Here is a 27,666-nt window from a genome sequence, read left to right on the forward strand (position 1 = left end):
GAAATCCTCCCTCTGCCTTTCTGCATATGTATATGTGTATATATACATATGTATATGTACACAGTTAACTGCTCCTCATTTCATTACCATATTTCCCTCCAAAATGTTTGGGCAAGGTCACAAGGATCTCTACAGAACCAAAAGCTCAGAGTGACTCAGGTAGCAAGGGGCATGAATGAAGAAGTGGTTAGGAACAATCATCATGGATTTTCCCCAGAGATATGGTGGCTGACTAGCCTGATTATCTTGAAGAATGAAAACACTGGGGAGAGAGAGTTTTTATGCCTTGATTCCATAAAAACTTTCAGCAGTGTCCCAATGCATCCTTCTAGCCAAACTGATGCCAGATAGATTGAAAATTACTATAAGCTGGGTGGAGTATTCACTGGACTGCCAGGCCTAAAGGGTGATGTCAGCTGTGCCAAATCCATCAGTGGCAGCACCCTGCCGGCTCTTTATTAACAGCCTAGCCAACATCAAGTTAGATGAGAGCATTTGGCACAATGAAAGGGAGGTCCACTATTCAGAGGGACAAACAACTTTACAGAATGTTCACTATTTCCAACCATGGTAAATGCAAGGCCTTGCACCTGCTTAGCCTCCCTGCACCTGTTCTGCACATGAGGCAGGTGAAGCACCACAGTGTTACATTCCAGGGACTGGCTGGCTGCAGAGCAGCCTGGATGAAAAGGAATGGGGGATCCCAATGGGCAGTGGACTGAACACAAGTTCACTGTGCACAATGACAGCAATGAAAGCAAACAGCCAGCTGGGCAGGGAACTCTTGGCATCACACTGGTGTAACCTGCACCACCAATACATCACGCTTGACTCATTACACCTCATCTAGAACCCTGGTCCAGCTCTGGGCCCTCCACTCTGAAGTATAAGCCTGAGTACTTTTGGCATAAGTATTGTAAGATCATTGAGGCTAGTGCTATGAGGGACTAACAGAATTTTTCAGCTTGGAGATCAGATTATTTCAGGAGGCCCTCAGAGACCGTGGATACTCCATGTACTGGAGAATACTACCAGATCTGCAAGGGACAAATCATCATCGTTAGGAAGAAAATATTTCAATACCCTATTCCCATGTTAAGAGGCTATAAACAGACTCATCAGTGTCTTTATGCAAAAGTTTGGCTTTTTCTCACTGAAAAAAAAGCAGGGCAGGTATTAGGGTTATGAAAAATTTAAATAGGAGAGCAGATAAGGGACAAAAAAATACACGTTAGGGTTTTTTTAAAAACATTTTACTACTCTTGTTTATTTGGGTTTTCATAAAAATTGCTTACTTCATAATAAAAACATATGCTTTACTGTATGCTTCACAATTGGTAACCATTGGTAAATTGTTAATGTTTTTATAAGCAATATTTAATAAGCAAAGCAATAGGTTTTTGAAATTTACATCAGACTGTCAAAAAGATGCCTGTATTTATAAACATTTGCTAATATTAAAAAAATATATTAACAATAGAATATGAAAAATGCAGATAAGTGTATGCAGCTTTATGTGTATATTTACTGTTTAGAGGTGCACATATACAATTTTCATCAAAACGTGAATACAGTTAAAAATGCAATGTGCAATAAAATGTATAGGAATTTACCTACTTATTTCCAGTTTAAACTATTGAAAATTAAGGTAAAAGATGTTGAAAATAAAAAGTCAAACAACTGACTGAAATTAAAAGAGCTAGCAGAATAATGGCAGAAGAACCTGGCGCAGGGTCTTCTGGGTCAATGGAGATAAGTGCATTCCTCAATGCAGATAAGTGCATTCCTCTACCAGAGGACTCTAGAGAACTACCAGATGTTCTACACTGTCTGCAATGACAGATATATTCTTAGATGCTGCAAAGGGTCTGACTATTGTCAAAGTTACACAATTCCTGATTGGGAAGGTTCCTATAGCCAGCTCCCATTTTCTGCGCTTTCAACCACAGCATCCTCCTTTTCAACTGTTCCATTTGCATTGCTTGTTTCTTCTAAAAGTACCACTAAACTTGACAGGGTTGTGTGAGGATCAAGCAGTTTCACAAGGGGTATGTCCACCTTTCGCTGCTGAAAGACACGGTTCTGAATTGTCATAGCTAACATAGAGTCAATGCCCAAAGAGGAAAGTGGTGTGTTCATGGTTAGTTCATCTGCGTTCGCCCCTGTGAGGTCACACACCAGTGAGGTGATGTAGTCCTCAGATTTGAGAAAGGCAGTCTCTGGGACTTCAGTTCCCTCAGAGGCTTCAGTCTTGTTCCTGAAATCTTCTGACATAAGTGATATGAAGCGATTTTTGAGAGAAATAATCTGAGTAAAAACATGATGATACAAAGCGTGAAAGTTCAGTTTGACAACAGCTTGCTGCGGGTTGTTTATATGTAAGGTCTTCCTGAGATAGTCATGAATTTCATGCACTTGCAGAATGTCTATGCCCTTGGATTCCAGAATGCTCTGAATGTGGTTTTGATTGAGCAGAATGCCAAGGTTCAAAGCACCCCAGTTAATGGCCTGGCCTGAAAGGCCACAGTTCCTCCTGTAGAGGCAGAAGACATCCAGGAAAGAGTTTGCAGCTGCATAGTTTGTCTGGGTGGCATTGCCCAGAAAGGAAGTGACAGAGGAGTAGCACACAAAGTAGTCAAGCTCCTGGCCTCTGGTAGCCCAGTGAAGGTTTAGGGTCCCTGCTACTTTTGGGCTCAGCACTTTGTGAAAGTCAGCCAGCTTTAGGACTTCAAGGTGGCCATCGTGTAAAGCCACAGCACTCTGGAATACCCCTTTGATCGGACTCCCCACAAAGGTGTTGGCAATGGACTGGAAAGCTTTCTCAACATCACTGGTCATAGTCACATCACACTGCACTGACACTACTTTGCTGCCTTTGTAGTGCTGCTGCAAAGCCTTGATTTCTTCTTGCTTCTCACTGCTGGGAATCCTCCTGGAGAGTATTGCAATACACCCTCCTCCATTCTCAGCTATGAATTTCACTGTTTCAAAGCCAAGTCCAGTGAGCCCCCCAGCTACTACATAAACAGCGTTCTGCTTAAACAGCTGCTTCTGGGGCTCGTACAACGGGATGTCTGAAAACACACTGATGTCCTTCTGCCTGCTCAGAACAGCAAGGGGCACAGAAGTGCAGGTGAAATAGGACGTCACAGGGTTTAGCCCTTCAAAGTTCTCAGTCTGCTGAAAAACAGAACCTGAGAGATGTCTAAACAGTTTCATATCCATGGAACTGATCCAGGCATGTACGGTCTTCTGCAATTCCTTAAGAGGTGCCTTCCGGAAAAGGCTGGCAACGGTGAGGATATGAAAGCTGATGTTTTCATGATCAATTTCACTGACATTCTGGATACATTCAGACTGTTGATTGCCACACACCATCACCACATCTTTAAGAAAGTGCATGTGGGCCAGATCCTCCCAAGACAGTCTGTTGACTGGAGGAAGAATAACAAGAGCACTGCACAGGTTGATATACTGGAGTACATTAGGAGTGGGCTTTGCAAGGACTGTTCTCCAACCCATCTCTTGTGCTGCTGCAGAAAGAACGTGGCACAAAACTGATGATGGCTCTGTAGTTATAATACCCAATGTTCTGCCATGGTTCCGCTTGGGTAACCTCTGAGTGAAGATTTCCCATGCAATGATGAAGTATGACACACAAGGGACATTCTGGAGGAATGGGAATTTTTTTGCATTGAAGCAAACTGTTCCTGGAATCTGAACTCTGGATGATGCAGCAGTGGGAAAACATGAAACCACATGATCTCCCACTTTCACTTTCTTCACATCAGTGCCTGTTGCAGTGACCGTGCCACTGAAATCAAGACCTAGAAGCCTGTGTTTGTCTCCAGCTTGTGAGTTCCAATACAGTGTATTACCAAAGTTGCAGCTAGAAACACTAATGGGAAAATAATCTTCTGAGTGCAGACAAATTTTATCCACTTGAATTTCAACACTCTGTTTGCCAAGCTCAGTAGCAGTGCTGGTGGATAATTCTCCTGATAAGTCTTTTACTGCGTATGGATCAGAAGTGTACAAAGTGAATGGCTCTGATTTCTTCAGAGATCTTACAGGGTGAATGTAATCTGCATCTACAAAAGGTGTGCGTCTGATTTCAGACACATAAAGTCTTCCCTGGCTGATGCAAACTTCTGGATAGTCCCCACCTTTGTATTTGACAAGAACATCTGCTAACACTGAGATGTCCAGGGAAGTGGAAGAGCTGAGGTCAATCAATTGAAATGTGATTTCTGGAACTTCAACAGTACAAGTTCTGGTCATGCCATACAGGGCAAACCCACAGTTAACGTGGTCCACGTATCTCTCTGTTGTCCTGTAGGTGATCACTCTGACGGAGCAGCGGGATGTCTTCTCTCTTAGGGCCACCACCACCTGGCGATAGGCTTCGCAGCACTTGGCCAACTGATCTACCACATTCATTGGGAAATCTTCATTTAACTTTTGAATTCCCCACAGGAAGAGGATTTCATCGTAATCCTTAACCTCTGCTCTCATTTTATTCTGTGCATCTCCTTCCACCAGGCATTCCCAGCTGTCATACATAACAGATCTTGAAGCAGGATGCAAGTATTTTTTGAGCTGCTCAGCTATCCCGAATTTGTCTGCAAACACAAGGACTCTGGGCTTAAACCCCAGATGTCCAATTGTCTGTGAAAGAGAGACTTCTTTCCACTTGTTTTCAAACAGGAACTCATTGTCTCTGGAAGATGATTCCTTCATGAAAGAGATGGCAACGCGCTTGAGCTCAGCCAAAACTGAGCCCTGTTTGTCCATAAAGCATCCACAGACCTCAAGGCAGCTCCCGGTGGATTTGCTCATTCTCATGTATATCATCATTTCCTCCTCCAGTGGACGGAGCACCACCAGGCTGCCTATCCCTGAAGGAAAACCTGCTCTGGACTGGACTGTCCTTGAGGTCAGGACAGCAGTCATCTGCAGAAAACAGTCGAGCAGCACCGGGTGGATACAGCAGCTGTACATGTCTCTGATGGTCTCCTCATTGACCTTTATGCTTGTTATTGCTTCCTTTAGCTCCTGGCAATAATGAACATCACTGAGCTGCCTGAATATGGAGCCATACTGAAAGCCAACCTGAGACAGTGCTTCATAAACCTCCTCCCTGCTAATCACTGACCTGCATCTTCGATAGATGGCTTGGAAGGAGATGCTGTTTTCTTCCACCACACATTCAAGCCTCTTTGCCACTTGGCCAGCAGCATAAACTACATTGGAGGAAGAAAGAACCTCAAAGGTTGTCACGGCTTCTTGCGGACTTAGCTTGATATTTAGCACTTGGGAACTCTGTGTAAGAACACACGGTGCAGAAAAACTGATACTCAGCTGGCAAGAGCTCAAAGGCACTTTAGGTCTTGAGCTGCTCATCACAGAGGCCAGACCAAGCTCCACATAGAAAGCACCAGGGACTAAGGCCACCCCACTGTTCTTGTGCTCATACAAGTATGGTGTCGTGTCCTGGGACACCAGGCAGCCAAACTCCACGTTGTCACTGTTTATACCATAAATCAAAGGATGACTGGCATTGACACCTCTTTGGCTCGCTTGTTGATGGATATCCAGACAGCTCATGAGCTTTTGGCGATCAAACTGATATTGTGGAATGGCCACAGGAACACTTTGGTACCCGTCATAAAAGTGCTGCCAGTTGGGATTAAATCCCAGTTCAAACAGATTTCCTACCAGGGTGAAGAGTGTCTGATATTCTGCATCCGTTTGCAAAGAGGACAACACCTTTGTGCCTTTTCCTAGCGTTTCTTTTATGCTTCGCTGCAGTGCTCGGTGAGGACTTATTTCCACAAACACCACATTTTCTCTGCCACTGACTGCAGTTTGGATGGCTTGTGTGAAAGCAACAGGCTCACGAGTGTGCTGCGCCCAGAATTTGCCCTGAGTAAAGTCATTTTCAGATGCAGCCACCCCAGTCAGTGTTGAAATCACTTCCATTTCCCCCTTCTGCTTTTCTAAAGGCTCTATCTTCTCCTCCAGCTCCCCAAGTATCATATCCATGCTGGGGCTGTGATATGCAACTGGAACATTTAAAACATGAAGAAAGATATTTCTCTGCCTGAAAGCTTCAGCTAACTCTCTCTGCACAGCTTCCACAGCATCTACACTCCCAGACAAGGTGCAGGAAACGGGGCTGTTGAAGGCAGCAATGCACACCTTTCCCGAGTAGGGGTGCAGGCGTTCAGCAATCTCTTCAACAGGGATGTTTCCAACCACCAGCATCCTGCCACTGCCAGTCTTTGCCTGCAGCCTGCTTCGGTGATAAACCACTTTGACTGCATCTGCCAGGGAAAGGTACCCAGCAATATGTGCAGCAGCAACTTCCCCCACTGAATGGCCAACAACAGCAACGGGCTTAATACCCCAGTGCTTCAGGAGGGAAGCCACAGCAACTTGCAGGGCAAACAGCAAGGGCTGGGAAAGCTCTGGATTCAACAAGTCATTTGGGCTACAGTTTCTTGCTGCCAGGAGGCTGATGGCATCATGCTGCTGAAAAAGGTCTTCTATCTCCTTACACTTGTCTCTGAACACTGGCTCTGAGCTCAGCAGTGCCTCACTCAACTCCTTCAGTGTTACACCGTTGCCACAGAACACAAACACCAGCTGTGGTTCTACTTTGGACATGGCAGGTTCTGTGCTCGCTGCCAACTTAAGCTCTTGCTGCAAGTGTTGGAGGGAATTTGTGACAAATGCTTTTCGATACCTGTAGCTGGCATGGCTTCTTCTGCAGGCAGAGGTATAGGCCAGGCTTGGGAGAGTTACAGAGCTCCTTGTGCTCAGCTGCTCAGCTGTATCTGCCACTGTCATCTGAAGGGACTTAGGGGATGCTGCTGACAGCAGAACTAATTCCAGGGGCTTCTTAAAGGCAGGAAGAGGCTCTGGCTGCTTCACCTGCCTGACTACAACATGAGCATTGGTTCCGCCAAATCCAAAGCAGTTGATACCAGCTACTCTTCCATACTCACTGGATTCTTCCCAGGGCTCCACAGCTGTGGCAACGGCAAGGTTTAATTTCTCTGTATCAATGCTGCTCATCTCCTTTGAGTAATGCAAGGATGGAACAATCTTTCCATGATGCATCATCAGGAGCACTTTGATTAACCCAGCTGCTCCAGCAGCTGATTCAGTGTGTCCAATATTTCCTTTCACTGAACCAATTTTCAGAATGGAAACTCGGGAAGGCCTGTTCTTGCTAATGACACTACCCAGGCTCTCAGCTTCAGTAGGATCTCCAGCAGCAGTTCCTGTGCCATGGGCTTCAATGTACTGCACAACTGAGGGATCAACATGACTTTCATAAATGCTGCGCAGTAACTTCTCTTGCTCTATTTGAGAGGGTCTCGTGATCGGAGTGGTGGACCTGCCATTCTGATTGACTGCACTGACGTTTATCACACCCCAGATTTTGCTGTAGTCTTCCTTTGCCTGTCCCATGAAAAGTTAAATTTTCTTTAATAAACTCATGCTTTCTCTATAGAGAAGACAACAAAACACCACAACAAAGCCAAGAACAACCAGAACATGATGCTAAATTTAAATGTGGGATCCTTTTCCTAGGCTAGGGAAAGTGCACAAGTTCTTAAAAAATTCTTTAATCTTCAACTTGAATTGGAAAAACTTCTCTGGAATGGTCACTATTAGAGCTGAAGATAAAAAAAAATCAGGCAAGCAATCAGTCTTATTTCAGGCTGCTTCACAAGCAATCTTACCTTCTTCAGTGGTTTGAGGAAAACAACACCACAGCCTTCTCCCCTTCCATAGCCGTCTGCTTTTTTGGAGAAGGGTTTGCTTATTCCCTCCGGGGAGATCATTTTGGCTTTACTGAGGGATACAAAGGTGCGGGGATCGATGATACAGTTCACCCCACCACAGATTGCTGCCTCACAGTCTCCTGGAGTCAAACAGAAACATACTCATGTTGAGATGGCTTTGGTGATAGACAGAAACAGTAACAATCCTGATTTCATTGTCCAGCACCTCTTCAGTCCCATTACCTGATTTAATGGCTCGCAAGGCGTAGTGCAGAGCAAAAAGAAAAGATGAACATGCAGTGTCGACAGTCAGAGATGGTCCAGTCAAATTAAATGTGAAAGAGACCCTATTGGCAGCAATGCTCATTGCTGCTCCAGTACCATCATAATGATTTATTTCACTCACTGCTCTGCTTGTTATGATTTCGTAGTCTCGATTCATGAGACCTGGAAAACATCAGATACATGTCAAGTTAACCCACGCCAACAATAGGTATGTACAGCCCAAAACCTGATGGTGTGGTTTGGTTTTCAGTGTTAAGACAAAACCATGTGGCATCAGTGCTCCTGTCTTGAAGCTTTGCTCCAACACAAATCAAAGGTAAAACTCAGAGTAGTTTCCCCTGGACTCAGCTTATGCAAACACACCAAACACTTGAAAATCCTTTCAGGATGGCTTTGCTCATTGTAGGATGTAGCTCTCTGTAGCTTTCTAAGATCCCTGTATCTTGGTTTGAGACAGGTTGTTTTAGTTTAGCTATGAGAACATTTATCAACAAGTTACAAGGAGGGTAGTTCAGACATTAATGTACAAGACATTAGCTTCAGTTCCTCAGATGTACCAAGTTAAAGGTCACAGCACAAACTACATCCAATACTTTGTATTTATCTTTTTCTTTTCTTTTTTTTTTTTTTCACACTTGCAACCAGTAAGAAATAGTAAAGAAGAACAGGGCCTGTGAGAGCAGTTGTGTCCTCTTTCTGGGAACACTATGCTAGAAATATTGTGGATCCCCAAGAGCATGAACACTTGTGGAAAATGCTGTAGCTCTGTTCAGAGAGCAAGGAATAGTGCTCTCAGTGGAGGAAGAGCATCTCTCAGACTAAAAAGTAATCTAAAGCATTTCCCCTGTAGGTACATCAGCCAAACTCCCCCAGAAAACTCCTTTTCAAAGAGACACAGATTACACCCGCAATAATGTACTGTTACTTTAGTATCTGCTTTTAAATATCTTTCAACAGCATCTGATATCATCTCCTCCATAACTGTTGTGATACTGACAAAGGCAGTTAGACAAGTGCATCGTGGTACCATTCTAACATCCACAAGGAGGATTTCTGCTGCTTTAAAAGAGTATTAACTCCCAGAACACCTTAACCAAAGTAATACTGGAAACCAGTATCCTGGGGGAAAAGTGCAGGCCTGTGTAGAAGCCCAGAAGATAAGGGACTAATAGGTATATGTCAAACACTGATTGCCAGATATCCATGAGCCAACCAAGGATTGTCAGTAATAACCAGGAATTGTTGAAAGAACAAGAGGAGGAGGGGGCCATGAGGAAGTAGGGCAGTGCTTCTCTGGGATAAACATCCTTGTTCTGCCCCACAGAGACTCAATCACAGAATCAGTTAGATTGGAAAAGACCACCGAGATCATTGAGTCTACCCTGTGACCAAATACCACCCTGTCGACTAGACAATGGTATGAAGTGCCATGTCCAGTCTTTCTTCAAACACCTTCAGGGATGGTGACTCCACCAGCTCTCTGGGCAACTGATTCCAATATCCAGTCACCCTTTCTATGAAGAATTTCTCCCTAATGTTCAACCTGAAACTCCCCTGGCACAGTCTGAGGCCTCTCATCCTGTCTCCAGTTGTCTGCAAGGAGAGGTTGATCTCCACATCATTACACCCTCCTTTCAGGCAGTTGTAGAGAGCAATAAAATTACATCTGATTTTATAAGCGTCCTCTTCTCAGGCTAAACACCTCCAGCTCTCTCAGCTGCTCCACACAGGACTTGTGCTACATACTCTTCCCCAGCTCTGCTGCCTTTCTCTGGACTTAATCCAGCATCTCAATGTCCCTCCTGAATTGAGAGGTCCAGAAGTGGATACAGGACTCAACTTGTGGCCTCACTAATGCCATATACAGGGGAAGGATCACTGCCCTGCTCCTGTGGTCACACTATTGCTGATACAGGCCAGGATGCCACTGGTGTTCTTGGCCCCCTGGGCACACACTGGCTCATGGTCAGCTGCTGTCCACCAACACCACCAGGTCCTTTTCTGCTGGGCCACTTTCAGACCACTCTGCCCCCATCAACAAATGAAAGACAGCATCAGCACAGACAGTCTGGGGAGGGGGAGGATCAAGACCACCCAAGAATGAAGACCTCCAGAAAGAAGGGACTGGACATGATAACTAATTTGCATAGAAAGAGAGAAACCTGTCTTCAGGACAGAGAAACCTATCTATAAAAGGTATCCCCAAAAAACCTGGGGAAGGGCCTCCAAGACCTTAGACATCCCTTTGGGCAGACCAATACTGGAACCAGGACTAGTGATCTCTATTTCTCTTTTTTTCTCTATCTCTCACCCTTTTAAATTAATGCCTTCCTTTCTCTCTTTTTTCCAAACTACCACTTTATCCACAACCCACTACCATGTGCTGATAGAGCCAGGGACCAACATTCCAATTTCCATGCAAAGTGCGTATTTTACTATTAAAACTTCGTGATTTTTTACAGAATCTAACGATTATGCATTTTCAGTGTTCCCTTCCCCTTAAGGGTGAAACACCACAGCCTGCCTTGGGAGTACCTTTCTCAAGAAAGGTTGGGTTAGGAATGCAGTTTTAACTGTTTCCTGCTTCAAGTCAGTGCCTGAGCACAGGGAGAAGAGCACCAGAAAGAGATACAGGAATTGTACCTTGAACTTCTAGAGTAGCCTGGTAATTCTTACCAAAAATAACCAGTAGTGCCATGGCACAGTAGCCTTAGATCTCCAGTCTAGATCCAGCCTAGATCCAGTGCTATTGAAAGGTTATGAAGGATTGCTGCAAACTTTGTGAGGTTCCAACACACTTTCTTTGCCATAAAATTTTCATCTTACCAATAAAAACACCTGTTTTGGTGCCACTGACAGATTCTACAGGAACTCCTGCATCCTCCAGGGCTTTATACGTGCACTCTATCAGTAATTTCTGCTGCGGATCCATACGTTCAGCTTCCATATTATTAATCCCAAAGAGGTGGTTGTCAAATGAATTAAATCTGAAATGCACAGACCAGAATAGGATAGGACATATGGATGTAAGACACATTTACTTCTAGACTCGCAGTAAACATTTTCTGCAACTTCATGAAAAGCAGAGCAGTAGCTGGGGTATAGGCCACAGTTCCCGTTTATGAAATTCAGAAGAAAATGTTTATAAGCCAAAGATGTTTTATGTCCCACCACAAAGTGTGTCATTTTTTCAAGGATTCTGCATTTCAGAGGTAAGGGCCCACTCCTACCCATTTTTATCATCATGGTTATTGCACTACTGCCAACTGGAATCCTCAGATCATGAAATGTGCAGAATGAGGCTCCCTCTGCTGTAATGTGGCTGTAGCCAATAATTTATAAACAAATACTGTTTTCTACATTGTTCTTAACCAATACAGACCAATGCTTTACAATTTAAAACCAAAAAGTAGAGGATTCATTCAGGTGATTTCAAGGGATACCCATGCTTCTCTAACAATACATTCAAAATGCTTTCTGTGTGGTATGTGCATGTTTGTCCTTAAAAGCATCTTCAAAATAGGCCCATGCTTACAAAAGACCAAGTCCAACTTTAATCTTGTGTCCCAATATCAGATTTATTTGGCTTTCTATCATTTCCTGATCTCAGAGCAGGATTCAGTATCTAACATGGGACTAAGCGCTAAATTAATTCGGGGTCCTATGGATCAACCCTGCCAAGTACAAATCTCAGGACACAATAAGATTTCTTCGGTGCATGTCAACTTCTCCTTCGACTGAAGCTCTACAGCCTGAAGATTTAAGGTGAGTGTGGAATTCCAATGAAAGACACTTATTTTCTGTCACCCTACTGTAATTTGCTATTCTTCACACTATCACAGCCCCTGAGAGGCTGTACCCATAGTCTAAATACTACAAAAATCAGTGGTGCAGCAGGGTAGCAGACTCACTCATCGAGAAGAGCAGCTCGTGTTGTACATATTTTTCCCGGCTTGTTATCATCTGCATCATACCATTCCTTGGCATTAAATCTCTCAGGAGGAATTTCTACAGTGCAGTTTCTGCCTTCTTCCAGGACTTTCCAGAAATTGTCAATTCCATCTCCTGTTGTACAGAGTTTTAAAAACAGATTAAATTATGCCCTCCTCCTCTCTGTGCAGACTCAGAAATGCACAATCAGCTACAAGGACCACCTACATGTCCATCCAAGCTGCTCAAGCAGACTTGCCACAGAAAGAAGTGATCATTCTTTGGTGAGAGGAAAATGAAAAAGCATGACTGATGCCCTCACTGCTTGTCTAAAAGCAAAGGAACCCCACAAAATCCTTAACCACTTTCTCTCCCCATTTTTCTGCCATCTCACTGCATCTACTCTACATACTGCAGTAAAGCAGAAAGCTTTCTTTTAGGAAAACCCAACCTGTTTATATTACAGGCATTACTGATAAGAATGTCTGGTCCTGTCCCTATGGATGCAGGGTCCTGTAACAACGCACAATCACCCAGCCAGGGAACACACAGAAAGTTCAAATCATCCCACGCCCATCCAGCTCATTTGTACAAGCTCAATGCCCTGTTCACAGCCAGCACTGCAGCTTCTTTTGTCTGTGTGTCCCTCTGTCTGCAAACAAATTCAAGCCAAGCAGTTTCCACCACAACACCACCTTTCAAAAAGATCCCACAAGCAGCAAAGCAAGAAACTCAACAAAGGGACAAACATGTTGGTTTTCCTCCATTTCAACATTAATAAAAGACTCTGCTTTGCACACTCACAGCCTGCTTTGCTTTTACCCCAAACTTACCTCCAGGAAAGTTGCATCCTATTCCAACAATAGCAACTTCATCTGCAGTCTCGATCTCCATCTCCTCGGCTGAACAAGACAGAAGTAGTGTCAGTCCAATCCAACAACTGAATAATTTTATTTATCATTCAATAAATACTAGGTTAAAAGGTGAACTTTCCACAAGCACACAAACTTGTTCAAAACTTAGTTAATCTGGAATGATCTACTCTTGGTTGTGATGACAAATGACACTGCCTACAAGTGACCAGAGCTGTACCATATACTTCCTCATCTCTACTTTTAGAGGAAATTCCCCACTTAAATGCCCAAGCTCTCTCATGCACAGGCTCATCCTTTTTACTGTTTAACCTCTGCTGACAAAAGTTGAATCTTTTCGACAAATTAGATGGCAAAGACAAGAATTCTCTTTGGGGTCAAATTAAATACTCCAGGATAGAATTGACAGATGATTTCATTTTCCTTGATTCTGGGAAAGGAACTTGTCAGATGAAAATCAGTTCAACTGAACTAATTAGAACTCACTAGGATGCCCACTTCTAAGCCCTGTAGTCCCTGTGGACTTCCTTCAACACCCAAAGAGGAGGAGGAGATTCCTCTAAAAAGGTTTTGTGGAGGACTCTTGGCAGTGGAGGGAGATTCTCATCTCAGGGATAGCACAGCAGGTCCCAGAGAGGCTTTCTCAGTCACTGACTGACAGCAGTGAAGCAGAGATGAGGCTGTTTCACAGCCCCACACATCACTCAGAGCTATCATTTATTTTTTGGAGGTTTGCTTTGAAAGGTGAAATTAAGAATAACTTCTTAGATTCATACTTTGAAAAATTTACTTCTAGGTTCCATTAAGAACAGAAAAAGACAGAAAAAGTTAAAAGACCACCTAACAAAATAGGGAAACCAGAATCTGGCTTTCTAGGAGTAATTTCTATTTTACCAATAATACAAATGTCTAAATTCTTTCAGAATTGTCAATGATTTCTATGATTCTATGATTTCTTATTTTAATGTAACTGCTAAACTAAAGTTGCAAAGCCCAACAAAATACTTTTATCATAGAGGTACTTTTAAGCATTTTTCCTAAGTTAGTACTTAAATAGGAACTAATAGAAAATTAAGGACCTTCCAACCACAACATAAAACATATCTTTGGCATCTCTAGAGCTATATAACTCTTACCTTATATCATCCCAGTGGGGTGGATCAATAGGCTGTCTGTGGAAGTCCTTTATATAGGATTCTGTGTGGTTTCTTTTTTAAGTGGGCATGCTAAATTGTTAACGCCTTTGAAAGGAAGAATGAAAATGAGTCATGTGGTTAGTCAGTAAACCTGACTAAAGTTCAAAACTAATTCCCTGAAGCAGTAAATTCTTGATGTCATAAGTTTTCACACCAAAACAGTAATAAAACCTCTGTCTTATCTTTTTACAGTTAGCAAAACAATTAATTTGAGATATCTTGCCATAAACTAGTCCATAAAATAAAATCATTAAAATAAAATCTTTCTGATTATTTGAATCATAAAATCTTTATGATTCTAAGACTATGATTTAAAAGACTCTGTCTTTAAAGTAACAACTCAATTTGGTTTGCTCTTAATACCAGTAAATAGGAACAAGCCACATCTATTTGTTGGAGGCATCATTTATGAAAATGAAGAATGCTCTATAAACTTGAAACCCAAGTCTCATGTTTGACTCCACAGCTGCTTTCTTTTACTGAACACGACCATTTAAATGTACAAGCACAAAAGCCCTGTCAAATGACAAGAAGTCTTAAAATATTTCTGAGTCTACCACAACATTCAAGGCAATATTGAGCTTTCTTTCTAAAAACTGCCATGTGCTTAAAAGCCAAGCAACAGTGGAATATCCAGAAGTAACCTCTGAAGGGATCAAGTCCAGTAGTCACTGCTAGATGCCTTTTTCATTCTCCTTCATCTGAATTCATCCCAACCACCTAAACTCATGTTCCTCCTCTTCTGACTTTGTCATGGAAACACAGGCTTACATTCACTTATGGTTAAAGTTTTCCTTGATGGTGGGACCCAACTCTTTCCACAAAGGCAGCCAAAAAGCACTGTGCTGAGAATAAACAATTTATTCTGCCACCAAATAGCTTCATAACCTGCTCTGAAAAGTTTTAAATATTTCATAGCTGAATATCTCAGTCACTCACTTTTCTGAATTCTGAGGTGGTTGGGAGTTATTTAATGATTTTTTAACTTAATTAACCCACTTCCCTGATATCATTACAAGGCTTATTAACAAGATGGCTAGTCTGAAAGTGACTTGAGAATCTCCATGGTTTACACATCTCTGAAGAGCACTCTTGATAGTGCTGGTAGCATTAACATTCTCTGGAAGAACAGAATGTGGATTCATCAAGTGAATCAGGAATGCACTGTGGAACCAGTGCACAATCTGCACCTGAAAGCAATGGTTGCTAAGCCGTATTTTGAGGTATTGGTCAGGTATTGGTAGAATATTGAAATGAATCCTGCACATCTGTGGCCACTAATTTCAATGCAAGTTAAACCAATCTGAACCCCATTGATCCAAACACAATATGAACAATGTGAACACTAGTGCAGGACTAAGAGCTGTTCATATCATTGGTTCTGAATTGGTTTTGTTTACTGTTTAGCAGTGTGTTGCCTGCGTGTTGATGACTTGCACTAGTCTCATCAGAGTTGGAATATAATAATAAACCCAAGTGCTTGCCCAATCCTTTTAAGCAATGACAGAAACAGAAATAGGAACTAAGTATGGATGAACATGTAGCAATAATAGATTGAGTCTCTAGACTGTCTATTTATAACTGAACTACATGTTGTTTTGTCATCAAGTTACATGTTGATTTGTCATGTATTTTATCTAAATTTAAAAGTTGAAAAGGGAGACAAAGACCTGTCATATAAGAGTCACTATATTTGTTTTGTCTCCCATGCCATTACAGTGTTCACCTCTGAATGAAACCTTTGGTTTCTTCCATCCAGACCTATGTCTGATCATTCCAAAAAGAAAAATAAAATATATGTGTATTTCACCAAACAATTACATCAAACTGAGACTCAAATGTAGGCAAATAGCTATTTATTTGCCTAGTCTTCATTATTTCAATCAAGTTTTTACTGTCTTCTGGTGGGAAAACATGCATGACTGAAGTATCTGTGAGACTGCATGTGTTTGAAAGACAACACAGACAAAAAAATTTGAATGCTTTTCAACTCCAAGTAGATATTAAGACTTAAATACTTGTGGGATCCCTGTTTCCATCAGGACAAAAGAATGATTACTACACAAATCACTAGATATTATTTCTTCACTGAAGCAGTGTCTGACAAGATAGGAGGTTGTGACATAAATATGTCATTCTGCATTATTATGGAAACCTAGTAAGAAAAGGCACTGGGTCTTGGGCAAAACAATTTCCAATCAGTCAAATCTCAAAAATTAGCTTTGTACAGAATTATAATTAATAATACTTAATTCATGTGTCATTGAATAAGGGAGCAGTTTTTACCTTTTTCATTCTACAGCTATGAAGTTTTCCACTTATTATCACTGTTGTTGTTATTGTTATAGAAGTTTTAACACCAAGCAAAGCAGTGTTCTGCTATGCCAGGAGCTATTCCAATCCATAGGGAGAAAAAGGACCCCACCACAAAGAGTAGCATGTGTGATAACCCCTAGTTCTTTTTATTAGCTCTGCAATATAGGGCTACTCAGGAGGAACAGAAGTAAAAGGAAGAGCAGCTTCTGGTCTCTAAATTATTTTTCTTGGAATTTTTTTTCCACTTTAATAGTAATCTCATGTATGATTGCAAAAACAAGATTTTCATATGACAGTAAATGATGCAAAGCTGTCTGCATGCATTTGTTGAAGGCCTGGAATAATATCCAGGCCCTGCCTCGTCCAGACCAACCGTGGATAGTGTGGTACCATCGCTAATAGTTTGAGCATGGACAGAAACAATTATTTTCCTCATGATTAGCAAGTAGAAGAGAAGACATGACATCATAGTATGAAGATGTTTGCAAAATTTTCCTAAAATTTGAAAGACAAGGAAAGGATGGAGAACAAAATGATTTCTCTTAACTTCCTAGAGGTGGAATCTGGAAGCTGCATGCCTCATGTAAACTCTGAACATTGCTGGGACATGGATAGGGTTCACCCCATTTAACCTGGGCTACACAAGTGTTATGCACATTGTCTATGGCAACTGTCTAGCTTTCTTCTCTAAAGACAACAGAGAAAAGCCTGCAGTGGGAAAATCAGATTAATTTAGAGAGTTAAAGTTATATAAAACCACTTTCCCTGGCAAACACAGTAGAAAAGCGATTTCCCTGTACTTATTCAATATTCTTTTTCACGTATGCAGGGATGAAATTAATTCTTTTTTCCATACACTTAATCTGAGATGTGAAATAAGATTATTATCTAACAGGACTCCCAGTTTCTTTTTCAGAATTGCAGCTTCTCAGAGGGAAATACCACATCCTGTCAAATCCTCGCTTTCTCTGTTCCTCATACATGACGTTGCATTCAGCTACCTCGAAAAGTTCCTCTGAAAATTCCACTATTGAGTAACTGCATCCGGTGTCAAGGCTTACATTTAGACGTTTAAGAAGTTCCAATGATTGGTTGTCCTTGTTGTGAAAAACGTTCATCTTCTGTCCAACTAGAATCTCAATTGTTGTAGTTGACCTCTACATATTCTGTTTTTCCTTATCATACAGCATGACTAATTTTCCTCTTCATCCCTGCCTGGCTTTAAGAAACAGTCTATTGCTATCCATCATAATTCTTCAGTCATGTGAGTTGTCCCACCATGGTTCAGTTATCCCTGTGATATCATAACTTTCTGACTGATGTACAAAGTTCCAGCTCCTCCTGTTTGTTCTCCAGACAGTGTGCATTGATCAACACACACATGAGGTGTCAGGTGGCTTCCTTCTGGTTCTATCTGGCCAGGCAAATAAGGAAAATTCATCACTACTCTGTTGGCCTAACTTATTCCAGGATTAGTTGCATAAGTTGTTGCTACTTTGGACCACACCCCAGAGTCCTCCTGTTTAAAGCCAAGCTCATCAAGTTGTCCATGCTGCTACCAAAGATTGCCCTTCCACTTCCAGAGATATGGATTCCATCCCTCCTGAATAGGCTACAGTCATCAAGGAATATCCTGTTCTCAGGCCAGCAGATGGGTGCCTCAACACCCCTTACCAGTGCATCACCCACTGCAAGCATTTATCATTTCCTTCTGTGGCATCCACTGCCTGTTGCTCATACAGTTTCTCCTTGCAGACCTTGTTCATGGGTGTCTATGGCAGTTAAAGCTTCATATCTGTTTTTGGTTGCAATGCTAGAGGGTGAGAAATGAAGCAGAGTCATGATTTTGTGGATCACGAGGGTCAAAGAGGTTCACATTCTCTGTGTTGTCTGCTATGGGTGTATGGTTCTGAAGCCACTTATCTCCATCTCAGCCTCTCTAGTACTGCACAGCCTTTTAACTGTTTCTTGCAATTCATACAGCTGATGCGATACCCTGTGCTCATCTTTTGCAAACATTTACCTTTTCTCCAGGAGAAGAGTGTGGTCACTCATTGCAAGCTACTGCTTCTACTCAAGTAATTTCTTTCTTACCAGTCCCATCTGCATGGAAGCCTCAAACATCTCAGAGACTTTCTCTGTAGAAACATTGGCTTTATATCTGAGGAATGTGCCCACCATTATGGCAGAGACTTCGAGCACTTCCCTGGGCTGTGGGCCCACAGGCAGGGTGCAGAGCCCTCATGTCCCCTTCTGTGCAAACTGCTGCACTCTCAACCCCTGTTTGCCCTCTTAATCCCCACCTGCTCACCCTGGTCCCATTGTTCCTCAGGGCCATTTCAGTCTCCCACAGCTCCTGGCAAGGCCTGAACTGCAGAAGCCTCTCTCAGGAGAGCTGCTGGCTGCAGGCAGGAGCTCCCTGCCCTGTCTTGGGTGTTCCTGGCACCAGGAACCCCCTGTACCCTTTGATCTATGCTCAGCCATGCACCTTACTTACCATGCAGCCACCACTGCATGACTCACTGACTCCCCTTAATATTCAAGAGCAGAGAATTTATCCTTTTCTCCAGTATTAAATTATTGAACAATTAAGAATTTTAATGCAAAAATAAATCATGTACATTTTAATCTAGCCTGCAACCAAAATGATTATAAGCAAGGCAGAAGCTCTCTATTTGACAGCTGGTAAATTGCAACCTGAGGCCTCAAATAACAGCTCAAGCAACTCAAAACTGTTCCTTTAAGAAAAGCTGGTTTTCTTCCTGGTCCCTATAAACCTGTTAGCAGCTGTCAACTGACAGCATGTATCAGGCTTTGCAGATTGGCAGGCTGTTACTGGATTACTGACAGCAAACAAGTTTTCACAGAAATTGCATCTTCTGGCAAATCACAGGGGTCTTATGCAAGTGGTGAGACAACCATATAATTCTGTTAAAATATACACAGGTATTACTGAAGGGAGCCTCTATCTGGCCAAATGTATAGGTTGCTTTTTCAGTCTTCTAGGCAGCAGTAACATAATTAACTATTTTAATAAACTTCACCTACATCGACACAAGATATGCACACTTCCCAAACATACACCAGGCTATGAAGTGCAAATGGCTAAATGTTAGCCAACAGAAAGATAAGCTAAAAGAATTGAATAATCCTTGCTAAAGACAAAGGAATTAAGAAATCCTTGCAGGATCTCAGATATACAAATCATACACATTCATACTCACAGTGAAAAAAAGCAGCCAACATACACCTGGTCATGCAGTTAAGCACTTCACTGTAGAGATACCCCTGGGACTAAGGAGTGGGCAGACTAAGAAACAGAGTTTCTCAGTAACAAAAGTATTCCTAAGATGCAATATGTGTTGTAGCATTTACTTGGTCCTAGCAAAGTAAACTCAGATCCACCTCAGACATTTGCAGTTCAGTGTACAGTTCCAGTATTTATTAATAATTCTTTACAGCACAATCACCAACACAGGGAACAACAGGTGAACAACAGCCCAGGAGAAAGACTACTGGTGACTCTTTGGTCTGCCTGTGTGCTTGCTTCCCTACAGGCATGACTAACTGGCATGTCAAAAAAAGTTGTGGGAAATGCAAGTTTTCCTAGAATCACAGAATGGTTTGGATTGGAAAGGACCTATAGAGATCATCTGATTTAACTTCCCTGTTCAAGCTGGAACTTAAAGCTTGTCAACAGAGTTCTGTGAAAACCGGAAAGTTGAAGCAAGGCTCCTAAACACATTAGTAATGGAAATAGAAAAAAATTACTAAATAAGTGAAACAGTGGTGTAGAGACCAGCATGCAATGACCCTTTTATTTTCTGTACTCCATTCTGCACTCCAACAAAGATTATTTTTGTTCTCTGATTAAAAACATCTTACAAAACATGTTCATGTACCATTGTCAACAGGCAGGCAATATGGACTATATCCGAATAATTATTTCAAGAGCTACCTAAGAATTTCAGTGAGTGTTTGGGACTTAACAGACAAATTTAATTAAAAACAAAACCAAACCAACAAAAAGACCCCCAAAATTGCTCACCCAGCAGACCAGAATGTGAACTGATGAGATACCTCTGTCTCCAATTTAGAAGATCCCTGAGCTCCTGTTGTTGCCATCCTGCTCACACCCATAAGTTCTGTGTGCTGAAAAAGTATCTTGTTCTAGCAAGCCTACGAGATCCCAGAGACACACCAGACACTCCCGCAAATTCAAGCTGGTCTAACAGGCCCAGAGCACAACCAACACATGTAGATTATTTCAAAACATAACACTGATGACATTAATTTCATTTAGCTTTGTGGGCACTGAGGATGGTGACACATTTTCAGCCTTTAGTCAGAGCTAATAAATTGCTCACCATAATGAGGTTCTCTGTCATCTACACACCTAATCACTAGAGAATCACCAAGAAGACTTTGAACCATCTAAACTGAATTATTTTTCTAGTGGAAGCAATTTTATCTGTTTCAGATAAAACCCTTAATCTTGATTCAGAAGCAGAATCAGTAATTTTCACCTCCCAAATGAGCACCCTAGCTGCCAGATTGCAGAGACAAGCTCCATTGCTTGCCTTCTTGGCACCCTCTTTAACATCCTCATGCAGCCACACAGCTAAAGGCACTCACGTTCAACCCTTCCTGGACAATGGCTGTAGATAATAAGAGGCTATTGAAGAAGTTGTCTACCTTTTAACTCCAGGTACACAAAGTTACCCATCTGCAGCCTATAAAACATGCCACCCAGAGTGGTAATTTCCTCTTTTTTACTGGTAGTAGAGCTTATTCCCACACCTTAACCTCTGCATTTCTTGTTGTTCAGCCTCCTGAATCTCCCATTTCCTCATCCCACTGGGGGATTACAGCCACCTACCTTTGGCTTCTGGATTCACTGTAAAGTATATAAGCCTGTCAGCTAGGTGAGTGTCCACTATTAAAGTCTTAAAGTCTTACCCACCAAATGAGTTTATCCTTTCTGGCTACAGTCTTTCTTATAATTCCACAGTTGATTTCTTCTGAAGGCTGTAGAAAAACTTCAAAGTGTCAAGTGAGATGGCATTTCTTGACAACAAGGTTGACAACAACCTATGTCATGGAAAATTAGCCTAAAAATACTCATGAATGGATCTTCATCTTCCACATATTTTCTCAAATGACAAAAAACACAAACAACTCCCTCCCAAAAAATGAAAAAAAAAAAAAAAAACACTTAAATACCCAAAGAAACAAACAAAAAACCCCACAAGCTATGAAGGAAAAGTTTTGAACTTTCAAAATCACAGAGAAGATCCCATTCAGAGACAGGTATTATGCTTCAAATGAAAACATAAAGAGTATGATGCACACTTGACCCAATTATCCTGTAGCAGATAATTACCTTGCTTATTCCTGAGCAGGGCACTCCCTACCAGAATTATGTTCTCTTGTTTATCTTGCATGACAAGAACTCTCTGTGAGAGCAATCCCAAAACAGAGGAAGGAAGACAAGTAAGTACCAATTTTCAAGGAGTCTTGAGGAGAGGAACAGCAGTGTTGTGTTGTGCAAAAATAATTGCTCCTTTGGTCTGCCTCTCTGCATAGCTTCTGTTCCATCAACTAACAGTCCTTGCAATAAGGCAGAATGGGTTGGTTTCTTGGTCTTTTGTTTATTGATATTTTTTAACTCAAGCCATTCCCATTAAGCAAGATATCTCAAAGTGATTTGAAATGTAATAGTTTGGGTGGGAAGGAACCTTTAAAGTCGTCTAGTCAAAGATCTTCAACTAGACCAGGTTGCTGAGAACTCTGTCCAACCTGATCTTGAATGTTTCCGGGGATGGAGCACCTAACACCACTCTGGGCAAGCCACTCCTGTGTTTCATCACTCTTACTGTAAGAAATTTATTCCTTATATCTGCTCAGAATCTACCCTCTTTTATTTTAAAACAATGAGACCTTGTCCTATTACTACAGACTCTATTTAAAAATCTGTCTCAGTCTTGCTTAATAAGCCTACTTTAAGTGGACACAAAGGATACAACAAGGTCTTTCTGGAGCCTTTTCTTCTTCAGGCTGAACAACTCCAGCTCTCTCAGAGCTGTTTCATTGCTTTGATCTTTTTTGTGGCGTTCCTCTGTACCGCCTCGAACAGGTCCATGTCTCTTCTGTGCTGAGGACTCCAGAGATGAATGCAGTATTCCAGGACAGTATCACAGATTAAGTGATGCACTTCACCCATCAGAGAGAAGTAGCAATATGTTTATTGATATAAACTAGCAATTTAATGAAGTCTGATAGTAAATGTGACAGTGGTTTAACAAGAATTAATTCAAGGTACATTTGATTTTTTACTGCATAAAGGTCAGACTCAGACAAAACTGTCAAGGGCACCCTCCTACCGAGTTACGAGGTTCAGAAAAAACCCACTGCTTTCTAAACTGCTTTCTGAGGGGAATTTAGGTGGATGCAGACTTAGTCCCAGACTAGGTCAGTGGTTTTGTCTCAAGGATAACCTCTGCACAATCAATCCTTTATATCATTTAGCTATGATTTCAAAGTTTAGCATGCTATTTAATCACTTATCAAGAATCTGTTGCAGTAAGAAGTCTCTCAGCCATAAGGAGTAGACCTGAGAGGCGTTTCTGCTCAAGGGGAGATCCTGGCATGCAATTCACTCCCATGCAGGACAGCTCAATGGGCCCAGGCTGTCCAGTATTCATGGAAAAAGAAGATTGACTTACAGTCATATTTACATGCCAGATGTATTTTGGGTTGTTGCAGGCTAAGCTAGCCCTGAGCTGTTAAGCAAAACTAACTGCCCTTAGTTCTCAAGCAGGATTTAGGACTCTTGGCTGTTGTGCTGTTATCTGTAAGTCAGACACAATCATCACAACCACCACTAGAGGCTACTACTTAAGCAGAAAAAGGCAGGGTGGGGACCACACTGTCACATTGGTGTCCCACAAGAAGAAAGCAGAGGGGCAGAATCACCTTTCTCAATCTACTGGCCAAACATCTTTTGATTGAGCCCAGGATGCAGTTGTCTTTCTGGGCTGTGAGTGCATTGCTGGCCAAGTCCAGCTGCTCATCCACCACTGTATCCCCAAGTTGTCTCAGCAGAGCTGCTCTCATTCCCAGTCTGTATTGCTACCAGACATTGTCCCAACTCAGGCAGAGAACTTTGTACTTGGCCTTGTTGACCCCCATGAGATTCCCATGGGACTTCTTCTCTATCTTGTTCAGCTCCCTCTGGATGGCATCCTGTCCTTCAGGGCTATCAACCACACCACTGAGCTTGGTGTAATCTACAAATTTCCTGAGGGAGCACTCAACCCCACTGTCTATGCCATTGATAAAGGTATTAAATACTACTGATCCCAATTTAGAAGCCTGATGACACCATTGATCACTAATCTCCATTTGGATATCAAATAATTCAGCACTAGTCTCTGGTTGTGGAAATTTGGCTCTTCCTAAAAATTTGTTTTGGTAAACCTGTAGCCTTAGAATGAGCCAGAAGAAACTAAAAAACTGAACTTTTGCTTTAGTGACAGAAAAGTTCTTTAGAAGACAATATTCTAAACAGACCTCATGGAAATGGCAGACAGGCACATGAACTGCAGATTTACATATTGATCTGGCACACATAAATTGAAGCCTCTTTACCTAGAACTACCCACCCACTCCAGATGGTGACTGTGTAAGGACCTACTTACATGGGAGATGAGTGACTAAGTAAGTGCCTTTAACAATTCATGGAGATCTGGTGTGCTGTTTTGGTCTGTGGTAGTTAACTGTCCTCACAGTGGCTGATATAGGGTTGTGTTATGGATTTGTGCTGAGGAGAGCTGATAATAGAGAGTTGTTTTTGTTATTGCTTACACACAGCCAAGGCCTTTTCTGCTACTATTACTGCCACTCTGGCGAGGAATTTAGGGGTGCACGAGAGGTTGGGAATAGACACAGCCAGGACAGGTGACCCAAACTGACTGAAGGGATATTCCATACCATATGACATCGTGGCCAGTATATCAAGCTGAGGAGGAAAAGAAGGAAGGGATAGGAGAGACACAACACATTTGGAGTGATGGCCTTTGTCTTCCTAAGTAACTATTGCACGTGATGGAGCCCTGCTCTCCTGGAGATGGCTGAACACACCCACCTGCCCATGGGGAATAATGAATTAATTCCCTGGTTTGCTCTGCTTGTTTGCACAGCTTTTGCTTTCCCTGTTAAACTGTCTTTATCTCAGCCCATAAGTTTTATACCTTGTATCCTTTTAATTCTCTTTCCTAATCCTGCAAGTGAGGAAGTGAGCAAGTGTCTGCCTAGGCCTTGGCTGCTGAGTAGGGTTAAACCACAATAGTCCTCGTTTGGTGCCTAATATGGGGCTTGAAGGGCTTGAGATAATGACAGATCTGATTGGGATGTGCTAGACTGAATTTATATCTGTTAGTGCTGTTGAGCTGGTAATGAGTGGGCACCTATGCTTGCCATGGGGTCCACGCTGCATGTTAGAGCCTAGTGCTAGTTGGTGACTGCTTTTTGCTTTTGCTGCTTGCTGTAGTGCTCTGCTACTTCTCCCCTTACTGAATTGTGCCTGGGAACATCTTGATACCAGCCATGGCAACGTGCTTGGGCTGGCAGGTGGCCAGGGTACTCCTGCTGTTTTTGTGCTGCTGCACTGGACAGGCTGGAGCATTGGTCTGAACTTGAGCTGAAGGTCAGAGGGAGTGAGCAGCTGCCTGGTGCTTGGTTGCAGCCTGGGGTTCAACCATGACATCGTGGTCAGCTAAGGCAATGCAGCACTGAAGAGAGCTGGCTGTGGAACCAGTGCAAGTGGTCACTGCTCTCCCACTCCAAGTCTATGCAATGAACATGAGAAATGGCTGAGAAAGGAAGGAAAAAGTCTCTCAGAGGATAATTCCTATCTGAGAAAAGTAAAGGGAAAGAAAGGCAGCCAGCATTACATTTGTGTTTTACAATTAGTAATCTGAGAGCATTGCTAACTGAACAGGAGTGATTTCCCTAGACCATATTCCAGTAGCTGACCAGTGAGGAAAAAGAAAGGGGTGAAGAACGATGAAGGTACCAGGGGAATACCAAGGCAGGATCAGGATGCACTCTGGTTCATTTATGAGAAGTAATATTTAATATGGTTCTCAATACTCAGGGGTCAAAAAGATCTTTATCTAAGGACATGAAGTCTCCCTGTGACATGTCAATATTCTAAGAAACATACTCCCAAGCTGACAAGAATTCAAAAAGCTAAAATTCTCTATAAGGTTCTGCTATATTGTATGTAAAGCAGGTACTGACATATCTGCAAATATTCTGGCTCACAAAACCACACGTTGACAAAAATATATAGGCATAGATAGAGCCAGACAAGCAGACTTCCATGTTTGCACCAGCAAGGGAAGAAGATATTATCCTGACATGCATACCCATAATATATCAACCTATGCCAGAGACTGGATTACCCTAAAAAGGAGACACTTTCTCTAATACCCTGTTGGCACAGAAACACTGTGGAGCAGGAGGGCAGTGGTTACACTAGTTGTGTGTTTGACAGAAAACTTCCTTGTCATGGAAGTATAAAATTTCCTTCCAGTAAAGGAAATGGGGAAGGATTTGAAAGGTCATCCCCTCCACAGATAACAGTATAAATGCTCACATTAGCCCCTGCAACATCTTTGTTGTGTTTCTGAGCTCTAATAAATCAGAGTTCAGTTCATGTTCAGATCAGTATTCTCTGATATATAAACATACAAAATAATAAAGTAGTGTTTAAAATAAAAGCTACCAGAAAATTTCAAGCAGACATTGCCTGATCAAAGAAGGAGTAAAAGAGAGGCACTGTAGTTCTACTCTGTGGTTTTTCTCCATAAATAATGTGCACTTATCACTCATGTACATTTAGAAAAGTGAAATATTATGGACTCTTTATAAGGATGTAAAAATACAAAAGTTGATTAGGTTCTTCAGTAGAATGATGTTCACATTACATCATATCATCATGTTCCAGGGTTTTTATGCAGTCTTCTTGGGAAACCTCATGATTATGAAATCACTGTGGATTTTTTCACAGGAAATTTTTCTTTAAGTCAGCTTGGAAATAAATATTTCCCACAATTAAAGTAATAAAATATGGCAGTTCACCTTGCCTTTCTGGTATGCTACACTGATGAGTTGAAATTCTGAATTTCATCAGAATTGAAACAGACAGTTTCTATCCACAGTATCACCCAGACAGTCAAAACACTTAGGCATCTTCATTCTTCCCAAAAACAAAAATGAAAAATCAAATGAATGCAGTCTCCTCATGCAGCAGAGAAGTCACCCATCCTGCCAGCGCCCAGCACATGGCAATTTCACAGTGTCATTGTGCACTCACAGAGGAAACAAAAAGCAGCTCCTCAACATGAATAAACATCTGTTAGTTCTGGGTCCTGGTGCCAGAATAATTTCTGGGGTTTCTTTGGAATCTTATATTCTAGACAGACAAGCCACCCGAGAGGAAACCAGGAATTCACCTCCCATTCTGCTGCCCCCATCACCCGGCCACCCCCATCATTCCTTTGTGGGCATTTTCCTGAAGGCCAAAAGAAAAGTGATCCTTTCTTGCATGCTGGCTGAAAGCACAGAGGGCGCACACACATCTCCCACTGGCAGCCCCCAGCTTGACAATTAAACTGCTCCCTTTGGACACACGGCTTTGAGGTGCTGCATTTCCCACATGCATGGAAAGAATAGGATAGCATAGCATAGGATATAATTTCTCTGTCAGGTGCTGTGGGGGGCACTGTAGAGATCAAGTCCATCAAATTTCCTTTATAAATGGCACTGGCATAATTATGCTACATCATGATGGAAGAAATGGGATAGAATTCTTCTTCATGTCACTTTGATTTACTTCAGTGCCCAGTGTGTCTCACACAATGTGCAAAGCACTTTCCAAGGGCAAACTGGATGCATATGGAAATGCCCCTCTGTCCTGGTATTCCAAGGAGAGGGTCAGAAATAAGCCATCTATGCTCTGACTGAAAAAGTGGAACTACAAACATCCATTCCTGATGTAAGAACACCACTCTGCATTTTGAAATTAAAATACACCGTGCTTTCTGAGACTCGGTTGTGTGGCACTTCACCACAGTTTACCACTGAGCTCAAAGTGTTGGGGAAGATGAATCAAGGAAACCTTATAAATATGATTGCTTAGCAAAAGATTCTGAAAATATGAAACCTATAATTGAAATAGAAATGGAAGCTTACTTTGAGTTGTAG

At 42.1% G+C, this 27,666-nt stretch overlaps 1 protein-coding gene across 1 annotated transcript; it reads right to left on the reverse strand.

The window, feature by feature from the left end:
- Positions 1-1,365: 1,365 nt before the first annotated feature.
- LOC310907886 (mycolipanoate synthase-like) lies at positions 1,366-27,666 on the reverse strand. The gene is made up of 8 exons (XM_083858395.1): positions 27,655-27,666; positions 14,020-14,124; positions 12,845-12,913; positions 11,993-12,146; positions 10,908-11,068; positions 8,040-8,243; positions 7,755-7,936; positions 1,366-7,470 (listed from the first exon to the last, which is right to left on the reverse strand). The coding sequence occupies exons 3-8, from the start codon at positions 12,903-12,905 to the stop codon at positions 1,912-1,914; spliced, it is 6,321 nt and encodes a 2,106-aa protein (XP_083714521.1). The 5' UTR covers positions 12,906-12,913; positions 14,020-14,124; positions 27,655-27,666; the 3' UTR covers positions 1,366-1,911.

The sequence above is a fragment of the Zosterops lateralis genome (genome assembly GCF_965231275.1).
Source record: "Zosterops lateralis genome assembly, chromosome: 1".
In the NCBI taxonomy this organism is placed as follows: domain Eukaryota; kingdom Metazoa; phylum Chordata; class Aves; order Passeriformes; family Zosteropidae; genus Zosterops; species Zosterops lateralis.